Source organism: Alosa alosa, chromosome 11 (genome assembly GCF_017589495.1).
Source record: "Alosa alosa isolate M-15738 ecotype Scorff River chromosome 11, AALO_Geno_1.1, whole genome shotgun sequence".
NCBI lineage: Eukaryota > Metazoa > Chordata > Actinopteri > Clupeiformes > Clupeidae > Alosa > Alosa alosa.
The window spans coordinates 10029129-10053217 of record NC_063199.1 but is presented as its reverse complement, the minus strand read 5'-3'; the positions used below and the strand labels follow the sequence as shown (position 1 = coordinate 10053217).

General features: G+C 41.6%; 2 protein-coding genes across 3 annotated transcripts; one reads left to right on the top strand and one right to left on the bottom strand.

Annotated features, from left to right (window-relative positions):
• The first annotated feature begins 350 nt into the window (after positions 1 to 350).
• dkk3b (dickkopf WNT signaling pathway inhibitor 3b) lies at positions 351 to 7089 on the top strand. Its single transcript, XM_048257062.1, has 7 exons — positions 351 to 674; positions 883 to 1008; positions 1465 to 1545; positions 4117 to 4209; positions 4315 to 4459; positions 4838 to 4988; positions 6687 to 7089. The coding sequence occupies exons 1-7, from the start codon at positions 411 to 413 to the stop codon at positions 6754 to 6756; spliced, it is 930 nt and encodes a 309-aa protein (XP_048113019.1). The 5' UTR covers positions 351 to 410; the 3' UTR covers positions 6757 to 7089.
• Positions 7090 to 7658: 569 nt separating this feature from the next.
• On the bottom strand, positions 7659 to 23829 carry far1 (fatty acyl CoA reductase 1). 2 transcript variants are annotated; one of them, XM_048257036.1, is made up of 12 exons: positions 23735 to 23829; positions 18452 to 18662; positions 17466 to 17641; positions 17013 to 17192; positions 16687 to 16864; positions 16517 to 16561; positions 16285 to 16412; positions 15748 to 15815; positions 14076 to 14247; positions 11229 to 11358; positions 10906 to 11033; positions 7659 to 10272 (listed from the first exon to the last, which is right to left on the bottom strand). In XM_048257036.1, the coding sequence occupies exons 2-12, from the start codon at positions 18638 to 18640 to the stop codon at positions 10110 to 10112; spliced, it is 1557 nt and encodes a 518-aa protein (XP_048112993.1). In that variant the 5' UTR covers positions 18641 to 18662; positions 23735 to 23829; the 3' UTR covers positions 7659 to 10109. The 2 variants fall into 2 exon arrangements, with proteins under 2 accessions (XP_048112993.1, XP_048112994.1); XM_048257037.1 differs by lacking the exon at positions 14076 to 14247 and adding an exon at positions 13555 to 13726.
• Between the last annotated feature and the right edge of the window lie 260 nt (positions 23830 to 24089).

The following is a 24089-nucleotide window of genomic DNA, read 5'->3' as shown; positions in this document are numbered from 1 at the left end:
TTCGAATAGCTTTCAATCATCTCCACCATCATTAATGTGATCATAGACTACTCAAGTTCTTTCAAGGATTCAGTGAGTTGAGTTTATAGAATGCATGATTTGATCGGAATCAATAATTAAAACATATATATATTGTTAGCCTATAGAAAATAAACCATAGAACGTTTGGGATAGCCTACGTTTGGGAATCCAGTAAAATAGTTTAAATAAATCAAATCTACGCGATGACATTGAATTAAGTTGCAGTGTCTTAGGCTACAGAGACTTAATAAATGGTCGATTTTGTGGATGTGCACCACTGTATTCAAGCCAAAAACCCTGGTTTCAGGCACCACACTGCGCAGTGTTATTAATTCTCTTTCCGGATTTTTTTTTTTCTTTTCAAGCCAGTGCGCATAGTTTCCAAATAAATGGTAGGCTACTGGAGGACCTCCGACGCAAACTTCGGAGCCTGGACTTGTTTTGTCGCTGCAATGCTTAAGTTTGTCACACTCTTTTTCTGGCTACATATTTTCAATGGTGTTGCAAGCCGAACGACCTCATACGCTAAAAATGGCATCAAGACTATTGATGGAAATCTGGCTCCGGGACAAATTACCTTGAACGATATGTTCAGAGAGGTTGAAAAATTGATGGAGGACACGCAGCATAAACTAGAGGAAGCGGTACATCAGGTAGGCTACTCAAGAACCGATGTTTGGCGAATTCGAATGGTTTCGAAGTGTTTTTATCGCAGTCTATTCTGGATATTAATCGAACTTTGAAAGAGTAGGCTAATCCAGTTACGTTTTGACGATTTAAATGTTATCTGTCATGTCTACATCTTTTGATATATAATTTTCTTCGTAAACTAGGCCTCATTTATGAGATTGTCTCTTTCAGATAAATAATGAAAGTGCTAAATCTCAATCTTATGCGCAAGACCTGGTTCCAATCTATCATAATTTGACCCATTCAAAAGACGCACTGGATGACCAAGCCATGCATATAGTTGAACAGATCAAAAAGGTATGGTTCAACATTTTTCCACAGCATTATTGTTGTCTTACTTCATTATATTGTTGAGTTCTAAATACAGAGATAGTAGACTAGGCAATCATATAGACGCCTATCAGGCTTGTAGCAATGACAATGATTTTATCGCGTTGTTTACTGCATGCGATTAACTTCTCTGCAAAGTATTTCCTCTCATATATGATCACTGTATATTAAGTTACAGTGAGGCTTTGTCTATTTTAACAAATGGCGCACCCAATGGAACACTGCTTGAGAAAAAGAGACCAAGTCCTTATAACTAAAACACTGTTTTCCTAGTCATGTTGCCAAAGATATGTTATTCTATGGCCACACGAGGAGCTCAACTCCCAGAGCTGATGTGGTGTGTCAGACAAGGAGATTTGCAGCATTCCATGTCATATGCTCTTGGTGTGTATGATCCTAAAGCATCTATGTTTCTCTCTTCAGGAAACGGACAATAGGACAGGGGAGATCCATCTCTCCAGAACAGTGATTCAGACCAGTGGCAGATGGAATGAAGTCGACCATGTGAGTGATTGAGAGACTGTGGGCTGGCCAAAGTGCTTTCAGAAGTTAGGTGAAACGTAGGCATGCAAGTGAACTTGGCAGTGAGTCGATGTCCTATGAAAACAGATTCCGTCAATGAGAAAAGCAAGTCAATAAAAGGGAAAAAAAATTGACAGTATATTGGGTTGAGATGGTTTTCTTACTTGCAAAGTTTATAATGTGGACAGGATGCATCATGATGGAAGTCATATGTTGGGTGGAAAAAGGAAAATGCTCTCAAAGTTTTTCTGAAACAGGGCTCATCTTGTTTCACCATCTGGGATAATCAGGATGTTGCAAATATGTGGTGCTCACTTGAGAGTTACCTCCTGATTTGTTTCTCTGTCCGTGGACCACTAATGCAGGAAATGTGTATAAACACTTTGGGTTGAACAGTTTGTTATTTGTATTCGCAGTTGCTCTGAGATTGTTGGCTTGGTTTTGGTAGGTTTCCTACACTGAGAGAATCTCATTTGCTGAGTCATTTCTGACATCACACACTCAGCCTATTGGTCTTGATAAACATTCCCCTAAACCAAATAAGAAAATGTAAAAAAAAAAAATCCCTTTGACTTTGCATTATGAGTGCTCTTATTTGCAGTGCATGTCTATTCTCTCAGTAATGGCTTACTTCATATAAGCTCCCTAACCCAAAGCTTTATTATGCTGTCAGTACACTTGAGGGCACCAGTATTTTCCACAGACTGAACTGCCATTAGGGGTTTTATAGCTGAGTTTAGCGCTTTTCCCCCAGGAACCCACACATGCTGTGCTAGTAACATTAGAAAACCTGGAAAGAATGCATGGAAAATGGTCTCTTGTGAATGTTGCTCTTAATGGCTCGTAGCATTGCTATTTGCTCATTGTGTTATTTGCATATTTATGGTTGCTACTGTACTGTTGTAAATCATGACGGGGATTAACTCAAACTCCCCATCATAATTGTTTAGTGAAAAGTATGGCTTCATCTTCAAAACCAGATCTGTGCACAGGGCCAAAGTTGCCCACATATGTTGAGCGTATGGTACAGGTTTATAGTTCCAGCTCATTAAAAAACTGGACTTTTTTTTCGATGTGAGCTGTGTTTCAAAAGACACTGCAACTTGATTTGCATGCCTGTTAAGACACAAATGCCTCCTCAGGAAATAACGGCTCAGCCAGAATAAATCAGACAGTGGGTGTGGTTTCTGAAGCGAGATGTTTTGTTTTGAGGACAGGAAGTTGGCTGGCTTTATGATGTGAGCGGGAAACAGGGAGAACTGTTTGCCCGGCTGACTGGAGTTGGTCTGGGTGAGTCATTAGAGACGACCTCAGCGCAACATCAGTCTGGGAGAAGACTGGAGGGGAGCGAGCCGCTCTTTGATCTGGTCTCTACATAAAACAGCTCAAGTACTTAGGGAATTGAAACACACACACACACACACACACACACACACACACACACACACACACACATACACACAGGCACACACACACACACAGACAGCACACACACACACACACACACAAGCATGCACACACACACACACACACACTTCATTTGGCTTAATCAGGCCATTGTCTGAGGCACACTCTAAGTGTGTCTGGGGCTCCATAAACACTGGCATCATGTGGACGAAAGGTCTAACAGAAACAAAACGTTTCCATATTTACCTAAAACAACTCCTGAAAAATAAACTGTTTTCCTCATTCCAACGTGGATCAGCCTCTAAACAAATGAGATATACTTGTGTATAGTGACGAGTTGTGTATAGCTGTATTGTGATATGTTGGGGTTAAAATATGCCTTGGCAGTATGTCAGAAGTCTGCACTTTAACTTACTGGTCCCCGAAACCACCAGGGCCAAAATCAAGCCATTGTTTTTCCCCTCCTTATATCATCTGGCCTACTTTTCTGCTGATGAAGAAGATAAGAACTGCAAACATAATACAGTGTGATGTCATTTTCTTAAGTATCTTTAATACATAGTTTTAACTGCTGAGATTTTGACTGATCCCTAAAAGGTCATTTATATATATATATATATATATATATATATATATATATATATATATATATATATATATATATATATATATATATATATATATATATATATTGTCTTATATATGGTTATTAACAACCACTGGTGGAATATCAGGCTCAAGGGGTCAGGGGGCCCTGAAGCCCAAGCCTTTGCATGGAATCATTGCCTCAATATCAACAAATCAGGATGTAGGCTATGAATCTGATTTAATTTAGTATTGGCCATCCCCAAAATGCACCAGAATACAGGAAATCACATTAAACAAATTAAAATTTGCGACAATTAGCGGGGGGCCCTTAATACATCTGGGCCCAGGGGCCTGAAAGTTCAAAATCTGCCCATAAGTTCACATGTACATATCGTACTGTGAAGTCCAACCTCATCAATACGAGATTTCTTGGGAGACTAGCATCACTCATAATAAATGAAAAGGCAATTCATGTGGACTTTTATGTTGCCAATAAATTGAATTGGATATGTGTGGCATTACACAATTTTTCAAACGTCCGGCTTTTATTTATCACAGGAGTGCCTGATCGATGAGGACTGTGGAGAGGGCAGCTACTGTCTGTACCAAGTCCTGACCTCCAGATGCATACCCTGCCAGGCCTCCTATGCGGTGAGTGGACACAGTATACAAAACACATATTAATGGATGATTTGATTTGTCAAGTTCTCTATGGCTCAGTGCCTCTTTAGATTGATGTGAATTCATCCTTAACAGAGCTGCGGAAAGGACGAGGAATGCTGTTCAGGCCAATTGTGTGTGTGGGGAAAGTGCTCACCAGACGGTGTAAAAGGACAGTCTGGCAGCATCTGTCAGTACCAGAATGACTGCAGCCCTGAGAACTGCTGCGCCTTTCACAAGGGTAAGGCCTTGAAGACACACACTAACAATAAGCTCAATGCGTTTATTTTTCTTCAATGAAGTTTGTACGTTTAGAAGAGCTCAAAAGAAAATCCGTTATCCTAGCAAACTTTTTTTTTTTTCACAAAAAAGTTAGAGAGAATTCTTTTGCGGTCAGTACCATTGAACCTGACCTAGGCCATCCTCAAGGACTCCAAAGCCGATATTTATGTCCAACTCCTCTATTTTGTCTCCCCAAATTGAATGGTTCATTGCTGGACATGCCCAGTATGTAAATGCGATCATGAGTTCTCCCACCATTAGCTAAAATGAGTCCACAAACCAGCCATTACTTTCCAAAACGTTCTATCGCCCTTAACCCCCCCCCCCCCCATGGCAGAGCTGCTCTTCCCAGTGTGCACCCCGCGACCCCAGGAGCAGCAGCCCTGCTACAGCCAGCCCAATATGCTGATGGACCTACTGCTGTGGGACGTGGAGGGCCCCAGGGAACACTGCCCCTGCGCTGGGGGCCTCGAGTGCCAGCCCCTCAGGTACGCAGCGTCTTTTCAAAATGAATTCATTCATTCAGTAAAAAATACTTACAGTAAGTGCAGTCTGTTCTAGGTCAGTACATCATTTTGTCAAATTCAGAGAATTGTTTTTTGCAGTGTGTGCAGTGTGTGTGTGTGTGTCACTGCCATTGCCACCCCAATACTCACCCAATACTGTTGTCTGTATAAAGTCCTGACTCTGTACATGGGATAGAGCCAATCATACCGGCTCAGACCAGTGGGGTATACTACGAAGCACATTAGACATATCTAGGCTATGTAGACATAGCGAGGCTTGACAAAGCTTTGACTCAGGGGTATACGTTAAGTGATACTACGATTGCAGTTATGTGATATATTTGTCAAACTAGGCTTTCAGCTCAGATCTGTGCGCGTTCTCGGTGTTGGGATGACTTTGGCCAATCGTGTAACGTGGAGACGCACAAGACCGCCTCTATTTAAAAACAATTACTTCCGCATTCATAAGCGATAGCTTAATCTACACTGCGATCATTTTTGTGTCTAACCTATAACATAAAATAAATAATTTTGTACAACCCCAATTAAGCCATGTACAACCCCAATTGTATTTTGTACAACCCCAATTCAGAAAAAGTTGGAACATTGTGTAAAATGTGAATAAAAACAGAATGTAATATTCTGCAAATCTCATATTTTGTTGCAAAAAGGACACAGACAACATATAAAATGTTGAAAATGACAAATTTGACTATTTCACGGAAAATACATGATAATTTTGAATTTGATACCAGCAACATGTTTCAAAAGAAATTTGAGATGGGGGTAACAAAATGATGGAAAATTTGTTAGGGTAAGTGGCAACACGATTGGGTATGAAAAAGAGCATCCCAGAGAGGCAGGGTCTCTTAGAAGTAAAGATGTAGGGGTATCTTATAATGCTTCTTAACATGAAATTGTGAAATATTTAAGTTAATCATCTACAGGACTTACATGAGCAACTGAAATCCTATATCGGCAGGATATTAATTCTCAAAGCTCTAGCAAATGGTCTTCTCAGTTCCTAAACATTTCCAGAATTTTGTTAAATAAAGAGGTGAAGCAGCACAGTGGTAAACATTTATTTTTGTAGATGTGATGACATCATCTAATCAGAACACATGGAACCGATTATCTGGTTGCCCTGCAATATTGATCAAAAAGTTGCCTCATGTATGCAACACACTTTGTACCACTTGACAAGTTCAGTTGTGACTTTTTGAGTGCATCTTTGATACAGTATTTAGGCTATGAGATGTAGGCAAGTCAGCATAGTTTATCTGTTGACTGTTGGCATGCCTCATAGGCAGAGGAAAGCTGTTGCTCTCAAACACTGTCCACTTAATCAAGAGAGTCGATATACTGATGAAGGAATAGATTAAATAGACAGATATGGAAGGTTTGCAAAGTGATTTCATGCTCCCTTTAAATAGTATTTTTAATATTTTCAAAATACAGTATTTTATTTTAATACATAGCATGACTTCTATATTTCGTAGTTTATTTTGATACTTAATTACCGTATTTTATTAAAAAAAACTAACAAAAAAAACCTGTAGATGTAATTTTGCCCATCCATGTTTATCAGGAATGCAGAGAGTAGGATGTCATTGCAGTGTTCTTTCTCTGTGGCTCTGATGTCTCTTGTTTGTTCACCTGGGTTACTGGGTTCTGTTGCAGACGTGGATCACTGTGCTTGGATGTCAGAGGCTCATCCGGTGAGGACAGCCCAGATCCAGACTTTCTGTGAAACATCAATGAGTTCCCAAACAAAAGTCTTGTGATTTTTCTGGCTCTAAATGTGTGTTTTGTCTCCACTCTATGATTCATCATTGCACAAACAGATGGGTGACAGTACATTCATTTACAATATGAGCCTGCAGGTATTCCATGTTGTACAAGCATTTCTGTTGTGACCCAAACCCTAGCCCTACTTTCTCTGTTGAAGAGATGTATTAGTAGTTATTATGACAATGAATTAATTGTATTGTATCTGTATATCAAACACTTATATTTAAATGAAACATACCTTAGTTTTCTTGCAAAGAGGACTGTTGAAATCTATTAAAAACCCTTGACTGCCTGATGTGTTTCTCAGAAATACTATGGCATTTAAACCTCTCTTGTTGTCGCTAATGTAACAAAATACACAGTAGATGGCAGTATTCAACAGTTTATTCCCCCCGTCAGTTTTTTTAAAAAAAGAGAAAACTAATGTTGTTCTTTTTACAAGGTCTTGTTCTGTTTTAGAAGACCTTAAAGAAACATTTTAACCAACTTCAGTGAAGCAGCGGATTCAGGAGATAAATTCTCATATCTAAAATCATGTAGGCCCTACTAGATTCTCACAATATCCTAAAATCACGTCAAAAAGTACATTAGTTTTTCAGTATTCAAGTGCATTTTGGGGTTTTGTGGCAGATTTTTGCTTTAAAGGCCTCTAAAAGGGTTAACAAATTCTATATTGTCCAGCCAGTGTAAGAACCCTTGCGAAATATTTTCCAGTTAAAGGGAGAGGTGTGTTTGGCCCAGAGGTTTACAACTGGGAATGCAGTTGGGAAAGTAATTTTGAATGCAATTCAGCCAACATTTGAGTTGCTGTTGAGTTTAACTGAAGCAAATGTAAAAAGTTAAAAAAGCAAAGGCATGGTGTTTCATGAATTAACATGTTCTATTTATTTGTATTCATTTGGTTTACAAACAAAAGGCACCCATTGATTTTTATATTCTAGACTTGCAAGAAAATGGATAGAGCATGATCTGGAGCAATGAACCCATTTTGCTGTAAACACCTCAATTGGACATCGGATGTGCAATTGTACTCCATTGTACTGGGAGTTGTAATGTTTGGTCTGACTGAAAATATTTATACAGAAAAAAAAAAAGACAAGACACAATTAACACAATTGTGCAATGCTGTTTGAAATGGCAGACATGATCATACAAGGCGCCCTTGATACCCAAAAGATGCCCACATCACATTAAGGAGAGACAGAAAGAGATAGACATTTCCTGTACGTGGCTGAGTGAATGTTAATTGATAAAATACATCAGTCTGCATTTAACTTTTCCCCCACCAGAATCCCTACTAAGTGACTCATCTCAAAAACTAAACCAAACACAAGGGAATGATTGAAGGTACATGAAGGCAAGTATCCCTTTCAAATGGTGGTCCTCGGGGGAAAAAAAAGAAAGTTCTCACAATTTATCAGATCAGTAGGTCCCAAATCCACATTAGACACGCACATTTGGAGTGAATCCACGTTTCTAGTACAACTGTGCAAAGAGTCAGGCTGGAGTGACGTACATTCAGACAATGTCAATACAGTAAGAAGAAGACCAACCGTTGAATTTACACACAAGACAAGATATGAGATATAACCAAAGGTGTGATGGCTTTGGTTTCAATTTGATCTTGAGACCAGATGAAAAAACAGACAAGACAAAAGACATTCGGATTTAGAGGTCCAACTGGAACTTTGACCCAAAAGGAGCCAATCTTCTTCTACATGCCTTTGTTTTGTCTTTCTTTTTAAGCCATCCTATATGTATTACAGGCATAAACATTCTATGCAATGTTAGATTAATATAACAATGTCTATCTGGAAATGTACACAAATGGATTACAAAACTTACACATTTTCAGCTCTTTCACATTGTGTTAGTCAAAAAATGTCAGGCACAGTTCACAAACCAGTCAGACAACCAAGCCACTAACCCTAGTCATACACTTAAAGCTTGTAGAATCTGGTACTACAGCTCATTTTGCAGTGTGTTTAAGTACATAAAATATAGTTCATATATTTATAAATAGAAACAAAACAAATCACTAACCCCATGGCTACTGTTCACCCTAAAATTGTGTTTCCAATGTAGGGAGGAAGAGTACTTGATCTTGTATAGCCTATTCACTGATCATGAGGAAAGGAACAGAAAATGTTCCTTCACTTCCTTACAACCAGAGGAAAAAAACAAAACAATAATGGATAGAAATGTAAAGATTAACAATCTGTCTGTGGCTTGGGATGGTGAGACCCTAGTTTGACATTAAGGTCAGGAAACGACCCTGTAGCAAAAGAAAAGTAGTGGGCAAGAATTCACACACACACACACACACACACACACACACACAACAATGGAGTTGAGAAAGTACTCACAAACAGTCACACAAAACGTTTCTCATCAGATACAAGGATGAAACGGGTCTATGACAAGACATGCAACAAGGCATGCCAGCAGCTTGCTAAAAGCCAGTAATACAGAGGGGATGTCCAGGAGATGTCCTGAATCATGAACGAGATGTTCCACCTTTAGCCACTCACTGATAAGCATGACCCTTTCATCCTGCACAATCGCGGACAAAAAGGTAACGTATAAAGATGGTTTGGCAGAATTCCACATGGGAAAAAAAACAAACAAAAAAATGTAAAGTGGGAGTGAGGGGGAGCTCAGCATAGCTGAAGAAAGCTATGGCGGGGAGTCTTAGCAAGGTCATCTGAAGGCTTGGGCATAGGCACATAGCTATACTGCGCAGGAGCCATCACATCCCTTATCTGCCTTGTGCTTGATTGAATAGTTGACAAGTGAGTCACTGCCATCAGCCAAGCAATGGAGAATGCCTACTGCCTGCGGTCAAGCTGTTGAATGTGCGGTAAAGTATTAGCCAGTCCCCCCACCTCTTCGGTGTTTGGCTTAAGTGCTTTTACCGACAGAGACTTGATGCAGTAATTTAAAAAGCCTCCCTGTGCTCGTTGTGCTGAAGGAGAGAATCTAGCCCTGAAGAGACATGCTTGCTTTCCACAACGTGGTCAGCACCCCTACAGTTGAAGTGGGAGGGCCGTGCTGAACACAAAAAAGACAGAGAGCGAGAGCGAGAGAGAGAGAGAAAGAGAGGGGGCAGGGCCCAGACCCTAAAGTGACATTCAAAACATGTCCGTAGAGTCGGCCAAGTTACGCTGAATGCATAGCTGTCTGAGATAAGGGGAAAAAAAAGGGGGGGGGGGGTGCAAGGTATTATCAGGAGAGAGGAGGGGGAAGGGAAGGAGAGGCTTGGTAACATTTCCTCCGTGTCCACCTCCAGTCCACTTCACGGTCTCTCATCGTTCAGTGTCTGAGGGTGCTGGACGCTCTGAAGTAGGACAGGAACTTGAAGCACAGGCTGACCACGAAGTACCAGATGTTGCGCGCCATCTGCGACCTGGCGATGAACACCCGCCAGATGACAACCACCAGCAGCGTGTTGAACGTGTAGCGGAGGTTTCGCAATCTGGAACAGAGGAGTCTGATTTCAATTTCATGGTTTTTGTGACATGTTAAATAAATATAACGAATCATGGTAATTTGACGATGCCATACGCACAGCGGAAAAATGGAAACAGCAACGATAACAGGCTCGGCTGGGGTGCTTGCTTTTCAATCCACAGAGCTCAAGTCAAGAGGTGATTGCATGGCAGCGGGGAGATTTGTGAATGTGTGCTTGGGGAAAACAGTCCCAGCTGGAGGCCAATTTGATAGAACTCTGATATCGGACTGGGGAATTTCCACTTTGTTTACGTGGCCTGCAAGAGATTATGCATGACATGGCCACTGCAGACAGGGCCTGAGAGAAACTGATCCTCTATGCAGACCTTTAGCAACGTTTAACAAAGAGCTGACAATACCCCAATCCTTTGGTCATTCATGCCCACTGGAAATCACATACTGGAGATTAAATAAACTGCCATGCAATTAATCTCACACGCAACTCGTGCACTTGTACTAGAACAGTAATCCACCACGCAACTAATCTGCAGTCCACCATAAGAAAGTGGATCAGCGTTAAAAACCCTTATTGAGAAGCAGAGACACACAGCCCTGCTGGAGCCTGGGGAGGGACTACTAATCCCAGTGGGGAGCTTACTTGCTGAGGTGTTTCCTGGCGGCTGGCAGACCTGACAGCTCCTCGTTCAGCACATACTTCTTGGTGCCCATGCAGTAGTTCTCCATATACTCAGCCCAGTGCAGCTGTCGCACATCAAAGTTAAATAGCTGCAACCAAGACAGAGGCCATGTTAGAATGACAAAAGAATATGAAGTAATGACTTGATAGATGCATCAGTACAATTGTGTCAGAATTATTTAGAATGCATGTCACAGAAGAGAGACAGAAAGGGACCGTTTTAGTTAATCATTCGATCACTTTCTTGTTTTATAGTGTGTGTGTGTGTGTGTGGCTCCACTCACCCTCCTGTCCTCGGGGCTCATCTGGTTCATGAGCATGGTGACGTTGTCTGTGTTCCACACCCACGAGTGGCTGGTGAAATACTCCAGCACCATCATGGCTTTATGCAGCCGCTTGATGGTCTTCATCATCCTGTCACCGTGGCAACGGCGAGGGAAGGAAGAGGAGGAGGAGGACGATGATGATGAGAGAGAGCGAGAGAAAAAGAGAGAGAGAGGGACGTCAGGGCTTACACGTGGCAGCTGGCGTGCCATCTCTGTGCGTACAGTGTTTCTCTAAGCCACGCGGGGCCCATTCAGCTTTAATAGCCTTCAGCTGCAAACTGACCCATGGATCACTGGACTTCCAGGCAGAGAAGAGGGGAATTGAGATTCGAGACCCAAGGCCCCTGATAGGTCTGTTAGGCAGACTGGCACCAGGAGTCAAATGTGGCCTTTGTTTGGGTAACATATGGTAGCGTGCCAAATGTATCCTTGTGTCAGCCAACAGTATACAATGGTTTTCCAGACACAACATGTCCTGCACATTACAGCAAGTACACGGTCCTCAAGCAGGGACACTTATGAATTACAGCACATTATGCCCCATTCTATTTAAAAATCAGACAGTTGGTACTAAAATGATTCATTTGTTCATAATGATAGGAAGTGCCCATGGGCAGTGTGAAATTGAATCTAAAAGCATTTAGAGCACAGAGCTCAGCACACAGTTAACACGGCTGGATATTTGATTCTACTAATCAGAATAATTATCATCTTTAAACCTTGGTGATGTGAAGTCCCATTTGCTTGAGTTGGGAAAAGGGTTATGGAGAGTTAGGGCAAGATTGATCCATACTTGAAGTGGAGTGGTACCTGAGCATTTTCAACAACTGTGATGACCTTTTTTAGAGTGAGGATTTGCAATAGTGCGCAAAGCACTGAAACTAATAAAATCAAGCGCATTAGCGCAGTCAAATATAAATCTACAGTTCCAACTGCAGGGGTTTGAGGTCAATTCCAAGCCACTTTTAATTTAGCAGTTCAATGCTCAGTTATCTACCCCTCTCAAGAGACAGTCTGATCCAGACATGGGAATAATAATCAAAACGTGCAAAGTACAATGATTCAGAATCACAAATCACAAGTTAAATCTGACAAATCAGAAATGATTAAGGGGGGGAAACAAACACTCATGATCAAATTTTCCCATGGAATTCCTTATGCATGTCATTAAACCACACACATTTCAGAAAATCAAGTCTGTCACTATTCAAAAACATGGGATTTCATTCCAATTTCAATTTGTCAAGTGTAAGCTTTGCTGAAATGTGTCTGGTTTAAGAAACTCTTTTAAGGCCAATACTTTCTCGTCAGATACCAAACACTTGACTAATTTACCAAACACTAACTAATTTAAACAAATATACCTCCGATATGCCTTGCTTATAGGGCCATTGCACCGTTTTTTAAAACACATGCCTTGTATTACACAAATGTGTGAGTTTTCATACACATCTTTAAGGCTTCAATGGCTACATTAGTGGTTTCTGGTGTCAACAGCAGCCTCCATCAAAATCTTTTTAATGTTGACTTATGTAGCCAGACCATTTCCACTGAGATTTCTGTGGTGCTGCTGATATAGGAAACTGCTAATTAGCATGATCAGGAGGTCTGACTGGATGTTTTGAGTGGCCTGCTAAGTGTCTCCAGCGCTGCTAGAGCTCATCTTTCAAACCGAAGTGCTTGGTATCTGGTACTGACAAGATGATAGTTTCCCATTACGTGTCCCTATGAAGGGTTCACTAGATGAAGAGAGAAGATAACTGAAAGGTCACTCTTGGGTCATTTGTAAGGACTTGATGGCATGGCTCACAACAGGAGTTGGAAACGGACCATTTATGAAGGTGTGGTGGGGAATAATAGGATTTTATTGGGAAAAATAAAAGGTAAAAAAAAAAAATCTAAATCAAAACTGCATAATGCAAAAAGGTTCTAACCAAGACTCCAGAGGGGACAAAAGAAAGGTAAAAAAAAAAAAAATAAAAAAAAAAAAAAAATGCCTCCAGAACTGTGTGATCAAAAACATAAGAGTGGATGAGGCATGCTGGAACAGGAGCTCATGCTAGCCTGTCAGCAGCAGCTGTAGCAGTCGAGTCCGATGCCATGAAGTCGAGCAGACAGCCGAGCTGCGCTTCGTCGCCATCAACCATCCATGCCACACGACCAGCACCCAGTGGTGGAGGGGGAGACGGGGAGAGGTGGGGCGGGGCGGGGCGGGGCAGGGGGGGGACGGGCAAGGGGGAAGAGAGGAGAAAAGAGGGAGTAGGGGGCGCTGTCGAGACCTTACCGGGGTTTCTGACCCGTCAACCTGAGATACCCGTCATACAGCAGGGCGGGCAGTGTGTGACTCACTGTGGTCCAGTACTGATTGGTAAAGGGGTTGGACCGCAGGTTAACATTGGGCCGCCTGAAAGCCTGTTCTAAAGGGTTGGTCTTGAAGATGGTGTTTACACAATACTCTGCAGAGAGAATACAGTCACAGGCATCCCCCACAATTAACATGGAGCAACACATCGCAATGCAAGCCAGCCTCAGACACACATCCTCTCTCACTCACTCAGACACACACACACACACACACACACACACACACACAAAGGAGAAAAGAGTGCAGAACCCAGTAGGAGCTACAGGCTTGATGAGGCCTCAACTGAGTTATGCATTCTCACCCTCCCTTCTGGACATTGAAGACAACAGCACCTGCAAACAGCATCACATCACAATGGCAATAACATACGGGGGGTGGACTGCGCCAAGACGAGACAGCAAAGAGGGTAAGCAGCGAGCGTGGACCACCGGCGCATTTACCTTGGCTCTTTCCCCATCATCCGGAGGAAGAGATCATATAGGAAAGCTGGTGCCTTGTGGCTTACAGCGATCCAGTACTGATTGATTAGGTGGTTTGAGGTGAGATTTACATTGGGCCGTCTGAAGGCCTGCTCGAGGGGGTTCCTCTTGAAAGTGGATATTACATGGTACTCTAAGAGACAAAAGGGCGTTTCAATACAGGGTGAACGTGGTCAATGTAGACAGAGAGAGAAAGAGAGACAGCTGGGATCTCAGTGGCGGCAAACCTGAGGGGCAAAGAGTATTAATTTCCCTTCAAGACACTCTGCACTTCACCGAGCTTTGTCAGAGAGAGAAGAATCAAGACTGTTGGTAGTGCCGAGAATGAAAGAGGGGTCCATTTTCGACAAAAACAGGCTCGATGAAATGCAGAAAAGGTGCGAAAGCAAATAAATACTATTTGGACCCAGGTCTGCCACACACACTCAAGTGCTCTACTGTTATTGTCATTGTAGAGAAAAATTAACCACGTGTTTAACCTTGAAACTGTTACAGGTTCCAGAGAGTTTGAAGAAGTGAAATTTACACTGAGGAACCAAAGTGTCGGTGGCATGAATCTGCCACAAACAGTAAACAGTGACATTTCACGACCAGTCTAAACACAAACAACAGGGGCCCCATGACTTGTGGCGGTATGTGGGACGATATGGACAATAGCATTAAAGCACTTGGCCCATCAGAAAAAAAAAAAAAAAATCAGACCACCTTTTTGCTTCCACAATGAACATTGAAAAATAATTAAGACCTAAAACTTTTGGTTTAAAAATATCGGTCCTCTAGTCCTATCCTGACACTACAACAGACCTACTTACTGCTACATACCTTATTATTATTATAATATTATATGGCTGCATCAGACTTTTGCTACACCAAGTTGCCTTGACTGAACTGCTTATGACAATCAACTGACACATTGTCATTTCAATACTGACTTATAGAAGTTCTAATTCTAAGTCTAATTCATAAAACAATTACTTACTTTCTCTATCTGTAGTAGATACAGACAAGTCAGTTCCACATTAGATTAGCGGCGAGAAAAAATTCGGAGCTGAGCCCAAATGCACATTCTAATTTTTGCTCAGCAACCTTGTAACACAAGCCTAAAAACAGCCACTGTGACGGCGGCCACCTCCGCATGTGATAGCAGGGGAAGAAATAGCTTCCCCCGAGATGGGCTTTCAAATGACTACATCCCTAGTCAAATTCAGGACGCTACGCCCGGGTCTGATTTGAACAGCGGCCATGTGCATGCATTGTTCAGAGGGGGTGACAAACACCTAGTGTGTGAGCGTGCAGGGGCTGCTGCATGTGGAAAGTCGGCGATTCAGCACCTGCCCACACACCCACACACACCCCTTCTTCAGGGAGGGGGTGTGGGAGACACACTCTCACTTCTCCACAGTCTTCACTCACTCGTAAGAAACATTTAACTGGAACGACAGACTAAAAGGCTGTCTAGTTCTAAAATTCAAATCATATTCCCAATTCCTTCTATTACTTTCCCAATATTTTATGGTATTCAATTTAATCTCTTTTCCATTTTAATACTATGTGTGGCCTGATTTCTAAAGTGCCTTATTGTTTTCAGTGTTCGTCAGTCAATTAGTCTAACGATTCTAAGATGGTTTCATACCAACTTCTCCCCAGTGGAATGGGTTGATGCCTCCAGTTGTGCAGTTGTAAACCAACATGGTTTTGGGTCTGCAAAAGTAAACACACGACAAGCAGGTTTACAGCAACAACAACACTGAAACATCTTATCAGAATATCAAAAATGGTTTTCTTTACAACTACAACTGGGTTGGGGGAGAGCCAAGTTGCAAGGTTGGTTCTCTGCACACAGGTAGGCTACGGCTGGGAAGGCGCACAGCAACCTAGTTTACCATCAGAATTATTTTGAAGCTGTAACATTAAGGTTTAAAAAAAAAAAACACTGCATATGATAGATGGCTTTACATTTGTGGTGAATGTGGAACATGTTTTATGCTGGAGCTCATGTCTTGCACTGGCTTGACAAAGACAGTCATCTTCCCCTAATTACTTCCTCACACTGTTTTCTAAACAGCAAGCCTGGGAGGACATTCAAGCAGCGGTATCGTTACCGAGATTCTCAGGCAGAGCTGGCATCCACCTGTCTGGCTGCTGACGCCATGCTTTGGGAGAAACTGACCTGTTGTGCCTTTGGGAGCCTGAGTACCAGGCAGCGGCCAGAGTGGTGTTGATTACGACATCTACTGGCACCAAGTCAGCCACAGCATTATTGGAGGCCCTCATCGTGCGCAGAATGCCCTTCCCCGCCTAGAAATCAAGCAGATTTGGTAGGAAAAGTAAGATTTCCCAAACGGCATTTATGCAGGTGGAGTGCTGTAATGTATCTCAAATATCAGAAAAGTTGCACTTACAGCAATGAATATTCCACTAGGTCCATTGAAATTATCTATCCAGCCCTGTAAGAGAAGCAGTGCTGGTTACAGAGCAGGAATCCTCTACAAACACAAGATAGGCCAAAGCAATAAGGATTTAAACCTGATTACGACTGTGAACTGAGCATGACCCTTTGTGCTGCACTTACAGGGAAGGGCTCCATCCAACTGGCTCCGACGATGGAGGGCCGGATGATGGCCACGTTCAGGTTCCCACACTCCTGCTGGACCAGATACTCAGCCAAAGCTTTGGTGTAAGTGTATGTGTTTGGCCGGTCACCAATCAGCTTTGGCGTCATTACGCCCACAAGCTTATCATCCATCCATCTATTAAATAATAATAGCAATAAAACAACAGAACCCAAAGTGACTACATAGCCTCTACTGTACATTGTAGCATTAAAAATCAATAAATTGGCCCATTCAGAAGAGGCACTCTTATTGTTCCTCAATGCTCTGAACCTGTGCAACTCACTCTAAGGTGTCAACAAGCTTCTTGTAGTCTACTGGTGGGGGGTAGACCACCTCCTCAATGAGCTTGCGGTCACAGTTGGCATAGGCCGTGGACACGTGGATGAACACCTCCAACTGTTTCATTCTGTGGGCCAGAGCCACCATCTTTTGAGTCGCCAGAACGTTCAGCTGCACTGCATCTCTGTGGGGAGTGCAAGCGACAGGGGGAGTGATCACCAATGCATCTGGAGCACAATGTTCTCTGTGGAGAACTTGCACAGAGGCTGATATAGACACCTCATTAAACTGACGTTTTATCAGCCTCTGGCAAGATACTACAGGGAAACATGCATATAGCACTGGGTGTTTATTTATACTCTGATGGATTTATCGCTGACTTAAAATGTAAAAATGGCACATCTTGCTAGCAAAAAAATGGAGATGGTTTGTTGCTCATAAAGAGAGCAATGCTTACTTGAGAGGCTCATTGAATCGGATTGTTGCTGCACAGTGGAAGACTATGTTGACATTGGCTGCCAGTGTCTCCTGGTCCTCTTTCCTCAAGTCCAGTTCAGGCAGAGTTAAGTCACTGTTCACAGCTACAATTTTCTCTGCAAAGTCAGGCTGCTCATCTCTTAATCTGTCAAAGAGCTGTAGCAGAGAAATCCTGATCAACGGCTAGATAAATAAATTTAAGCGATATCACATTTCCGGTAATCACAGATGACCCATATATCCAGATGTCCTCTAGTACCATGCGCTACTTAAGATACATCTATAGATATTAATCCGTCATACTTGAGTAATATGGTCATATGCAATGTATATGCATTTAACATATAAGATTAAATGTCCACAGCAAGGGTTTTATGTAATGTGAAGTACCAAAATGGCTTTCTCAAATCTCATAAAAAAAATGACTATGATCTTGGCTGCAGGCAGTTGAAAATGCAAAACACAAGGATGCTATTTGAAGATTGAACACATGATAATACAACCTCCTGCTATGTGACTTACATATCTTTACAAAACATTACATTCTGGTCGATTACAGGTAGGCCTATAGTCCTGTCATTCTAATTCCATACACTTTTTCTGTCAAATTCAGCTAATTTCTCCTCTAGATATCGGTCCAGTGTTTGGACACAAAAACAGTCAATAGACAACACAGTGCTTCAGAAACATGGAGGGGCAGAGATTATATGACTGACTATTGAGTTCAAATATCAACCTTTCACAAAAACAAACCACAAAGTGCAACTTTATGACACTCTAGGCTCTGTACACAAATTTGGGCTTCGATGTTCTAATTAAGTTGGACCGTTTCTTCACTATGATTCTTTGACTCACTTTGTTACCAGTCAATTCAAAACAGGATGATGGGGGCTTGATAAACCTGCCTGGATGTCTCACTATACCATCTTTCACAACCACATCCTGCCACGACTCATCACAACTCACTTTGCAGTTGACCATGTCCGCAATGCGCTCATGAGGAGCCTGGCCCGCCTTTGAGCGGACAAGCACGTAGACAACCTTGACGCCGGGACAGGAGCGCAGCAGCTTTTCCAGCAGGACCTTCCCCATGAAGCCAGTGGCTCCTGTGATGAGGACACTCTTCCCTTCATAGAACTGCGGGATGGTGACCATGGTGGCAGCCCTCCGGTCCCTCCTGTGCACACAAGATTCAGCCCAAAAGTTAGACCACACGTTCATTCATGCATAGCTGCCCTTTCACCAGCAGTTATGCGCACACTTACATATGCAAACAGAGGATTGCTCGTTTGCTTGGGAAATATTTAGCCATGTAGTTCAAATGGTAAAAACGTGCCGTAGTCTGTTTGATCAACTCACAAGGCATAAAAAGTGTTTGGTGAAGAAACAACTGGCAGCTGCAAGATCTAGCTATTGAAAGAAGCTATTTTGATAGTACATATTTGTACGTTTGGCAGAAAATATTTGATAAACTAATTTTGTCCTGTGCTTCATGTTTGGTGCATTTCTGATTTTTCAAATGCCTATATTGCTATTGAGTAGTGATTCATTTAGGACACATTGGCAGGTCTTCACAAACATTTACATGAAAACATAAATATTTGCAAGGCAGTTTTACAATATCCATGTAACACACAAGCAATCTGAAACTTTCTGGCTGAGAGGAATTACAAATTAATCCAGTGATGCAGAACCACAATAGTGAGGTGAAATAAGGCACAACACATTTCTGCTTGCAATTCACAGCTCTGAATCATCCTTGTATAAGTCTACACAGAGAGCTAGTATTGCAGTTAATAAGTATGGCAAAAGATAACCTCTGCCCATTTAAAGCCAATAACACCAATCAGCATCACGCCTTATCTAAACAAAGCTCAACATGCACTTCACTTCAAACAATTCAGTAGTGCACTTTACAGTCACATATCCTATAGGGTCACACTTTCCCAAACTGTCTGAACTGACTGATTTTATTTAACTGAACTGACCGAAGTGATTTTTAGAGTTAGAATATGACAGATTGCTAGCCTAGAAATCTAGACGCACCCTAGTAAATTAATTTGCTCAGCCTGTACGTCTAGTAGCAAACCATAAGGATTTCTATTGGCTGACGCAGTGGACGTCATCCAATCACAGCGCTCTATTTTGTTAGAGAGTCTTAAGGCGGGCTTAACAGGATGACGACAGTCCTGCGATGATGAACAACAAGGTGGCTATGGCGAACGAAGAGCGGTTGTTTGAAATGGCCTTAGTTGACAGGCAATGCTTGTGTTGTTAAATCCTCCAAGACTGCTCATTTGTTTAGTTTTCAGTTTCCAAGTCCTAAGAACATACTGGGCACCTAGAGCTGGGTGTTAATTTCCCTACATCATTAGCACATGCAACTGAAATTTCCTGGCACAGTTACACCATAACTGTAATATAGGAATATAACCCCAATCCTTTACTGGAACAGTATTTTTAACTTTAGTATCTCATTATCTAAAATGGTACCATAAACTAGGCCAACTGAAACCATGGCAGCTAGAAAAGACAGACATGCAGGATTTCAGGATCAGAGCGTTCTACTGTGATTTACTAATGTGACTAAAACATAACATTTCGCTTCTCCAGAATTGTAAAGCTTTATTATAATATGCCATATAATCTCATTTCTGATAATGTGATACAAGTCCATTAGTGTTAGAAACCACTGACGGGCTGGCGCCTTAAGATGGAATCAGAGTAACCTCCTGTCTGATAAGGACTCAATTTCTCAATAGGTTTACAGATTTCAAAACATTAAAGGTTTCTGAATGCTTCCTCAGAGGTGCCATCACTTGTGTGAAAGTAGTATTGACAAATTTCTGGCCAAGCCCAATGTGTTGTATTTATTGTATCGAAAAATCATTTGGAATGGGTCATGCAGGGAGCCCACCTATTTTCTTTGTGATTGCCTCTATTACATTGTAAAACTACAATCTTAAGGTAGGCTTCTCGGTCATAAGGTAAATCATTGCTGTTTAGCCAGGTGAAGAAACATTTTAACTGCTCTTACAATTGGGTATTGCATATGTTCCCATCACATGACCAGGAACTGACAGGTGTAAACAGAATAAAAAACAAAAGTTATATGGCATTAAATGTACAAGAAAATTGACAGTAAGTGACAATTTGAAAGTGTACAGACTTGAATATTATAGAAAATCTGAGCAGTAATTTGACAGCCAGCCTTTCCTTCCTAGATAAAACGTTCTAGCTAAAATGTCTCCTATAAAACATGTCACACAAGGCTACAGGTTTGGGGACTGGGTCTTTTGGGGGCAACAAGTGCAGCTGATATTGCTTACTGCATGACACAAGTTGCAACAGCTGTGCTGATCTCAAAACAGCAGCAGGGTTCCCAGCCAACAGGGGCGTGCAGAGACCTTTGAAGGGGCAGGGGCTCAAATTTAAAAAAAAGGGCACATGGAACAAAATTTTCAGAAAACGTGTTAACTTTACTTAAAACTTAATTTTGATTACAACCCAATAGAGAATACATAGGCTACATGCAAATTATATCAAAATAATTTCCTATTCCCTAGCCTATAAAGCTTTAATGGTCTTTTAGGTCTTTTCAGTTTTCAATAGGCTATTGTCTACAGAGAGATCATAGGCTATAAGGCTACATCTTATTGATTCAATTCAAAGCTAATTTTAATAGCCTAGAAATCTAGACGCACCTTAGCGGCAGCAAATATGTTATTGACTAGTCTAGCTTGTCATGCTATAATTTTAATGTTTATCACAGTGAACTACCACCATTAGCAAGCTGGTGTCTTGCAGATTCACGTGCTGTGCGTGTGGCCACTGAGTGAAATGACGCGTAATGTAGCCTACTGTAAACAGAGAACGTGTGGAGTTGGGTTAGTTAAACAACTACAGTAGCCTATGTCGTCGGCTTATGACGATTTAGAAAAGGTTTGCCTACTCTGTTTTATGAACTAGGTCTACTAACCTAAGCTACTATAACATAGTAGCCTAAACAGAATATGTTATGAACGTTCAGCCTTAGATTTTCGAAGCTGCTAGGTTATTGAAATGGATGGACCATGACATGGTTCAAACGGGTTTGATAGCCTACTTCATTAAACATGAAACAACTTGAAACATTTTATTCTCTATCTCTAAGCTGAATACTATTGCATGTTCAGATAGGCTAACTGCCAAGTGACCTTACCGTGCTCCCAAACGTCTCCTGCAGCACTGTGCCTGCGTGCACCTTCTGAGAGTTCACTGAATGTATGACGTCACGGATTGGTGGCAGCAAGGCATTTCAAGTAACACAGAAAATTGTTATTTTTGTAAATTTCTAATTTCACAAACTATTAATGAGACATTTTAGCGAATATTCACTTTGGAACTAGCGGAAGTATTACAAATTTTAAAAAGTAAAAAACGGGTCTTGTCAAAAGGGCACTTGGACATCAAAGGGTCAAAAGGGCAAGTGCTGGAGCCCCTGTAGCCCCCCTTCTCTGCACGTGCCTGCCAGCCAAGGTGCTCCATAGCCAGAAATTTCAGCTTGTGGCACGACTGCATCCAACTTGGCCTTTTCAAAGGTCTGGCTAATGGTACATCAAGGATGGCACATTTTGAATATTAAAGTATATGGTAGGAGCAGGCTTCACTCAGTCTCTTATGTTACTTTTTTTGAGAGTGCTTGGCCAAACTTAAATGTTAACTCAGAAAGAAAAAAGGCCGCACTTTGCATATATGTGTTTTATTGCAATAAAACAAATATATGCAAAGTGCAACATTTTGAATATTACACATTAAGCTGTCTCTAGTAATCTATAAACAAATTGAATACGTTAAGGCAGCACACGTAAAAGCACTCACATATAGCCCAACCAACCTGATTAAGGATCATCACCGCAAAACACATAGCCTAGCCAATATGGCACATAAAACTTTCTAGCATAATGACGCATGTACAGTGGAGGCTAAATGATCTCATCAGGTTGAATAATTAATTTGTCACATGTATGCACACAGCCTGTCAACCCTGCACGTGAGTCAAACATCATTTCCGACATCCTTTGCTTTGAATGTAAAGCAAGCGGTTACTGGAACTACAAAAAAATACACTTGTCTTATCTAGGAGTGCTGAATGGAAGCCATTATGATGGAAAGCCACAAATTCCTCGGCTGACATGACTGCAAAGTTTGGCGGATGTGGTTGAATACAATACAGCAACAGGCTGAATAAATTGGTCATGAGACAGCGGTCGACCAATCTTGTGACCCGTGTTAAAAGAGGCATTCATGGTCCTCCTTACGCATATATTTTAGGATCTTAGAACACAAATGTGATCAACCTCATCTCCAAAAGGGACGTGCCCTACGAAGTTGCGTAAGAGGATGACAATGTGTGTCCATAGAAATGTCCAAGTGTCAATGAAGTTTAGACAAAGTAGGCAAACATAGAAAGACCACAGCAATCCACCCCCCCTCCAAGGCGTTTTCGATATTGCGCAAACTTACTGAAATATTCACACACACCTTATGGCCAATTATGAGATAGCTACACCAATGAAATCTTCATTGCCATGGTCCATATACATATTCAACACACTGTACAGCATGGCCTAGCAACTTCAAATTAGCCACAAAACTTCGGAAAGTGAACACTATGAGCCAGTTAAGCTTTACGGTCCTCGTACACAGGTGGGTGATGTTACGGCAACAGGCACAGTTAATCAAGTATATGGGCAAGTTAGCGTAAAGTATACGGGAGCGAATATAAAGTCTCTGGAAGCTAGTGTACAAAACCACATTCCTATCATGTGGAGCGGGTTTGTGAGCTAATTCAGCTAAAGTTAGCTAGCTAATTATCTTCACGTTACTAAGTTCGCCAACACAGGCGTGCTAGGAAACCAAAGCAAACGCAATAGACGAAACTGACACTATGGCAAAGGGAAGGTGACTGGTGAGAGACCTAGCTAATCAAACATTTGCCGCACCGTTCAGTTAGAAATAATGTATCTATCTCTGAAACATTACTTCCTGAAAAAATAATGTAACTACCATGCTAACGACCCCTCCCCTCTACGCATTTCTTCCGTAGTAGAAACACTCCATTGAAGCGCCAGCAAACGGCAGCTAGCAGTCGTTAGCGCGCAGAAGAAATTCTACCTGATTTCTCGCCATCACGAGGCACCTTTTCTTCGAAATACAAACTACTTTAATGTACAACATCAACAGAACTAAACAGATGAAACACATTACCAACTGTAAATCCAGGCAGTGTCGTTAATCCCAAAATGCCTACAGCAATGAAGCAGTGGTGCGAGATGCTGTGAGAGCGACTGTGAGCAGGAAGCGCAGTGAGTGGGGATTGCCAGATGAATTCATAGATGAAGAGAAAACGTGACGTCAGTAGCCACTTAAACTCAATGCAGCATGCTCAGGATCCTTCAATGAATTGCAGTGCTAGGCTACTAAGAATAATCTCCCTTCCATCCATTAGTCTCACTTTCCTATAACTTAGCCTACCACCCATGTCTTTATGCGAAAAATAATTAAAATTACATTCTTATTCTAAATTTGGTTCATGGCCAAAGCAAATTTCCTACAGAACCAC

Excerpts from the sequence above, each read along its gene's own strand:
- dkk3b (XM_048257062.1), top strand. The coding sequence starts at position 411 with ATGGTAGGCTACTGGAGGACCTCCGACGCAAACTTCGGAGCCTGGACT. Across the intron at positions 4,210-4,314 it reads CCTGCCAGGCCTCCTATGCG|AGCTGCGGAAAGGACGAGGA; the intron begins GTGAGTGGACAC and ends CATCCTTAACAG. Across the intron at positions 4,460-4,837 it reads CTGCTGCGCCTTTCACAAGG|AGCTGCTCTTCCCAGTGTGC; the intron begins GTAAGGCCTTGA and ends CCCCCATGGCAG.
- far1 (XM_048257036.1), bottom strand. The coding sequence starts at position 18,640 with ATGGTCACCATCCCGCAGTTCTATGAAGGGAAGAGTGTCCTCATCACA. Across the intron at positions 17,642-18,451 it reads CGGACATGGTCAACTGCAAA|CTCTTTGACAGATTAAGAGA; the intron begins GTGAGTTGTGAT and ends TCTCTGCTACAG. Across the intron at positions 17,193-17,465 it reads CGATTCAATGAGCCTCTCAA|AGATGCAGTGCAGCTGAACG; the intron begins GTAAGCATTGCT and ends CACTCCCCACAG.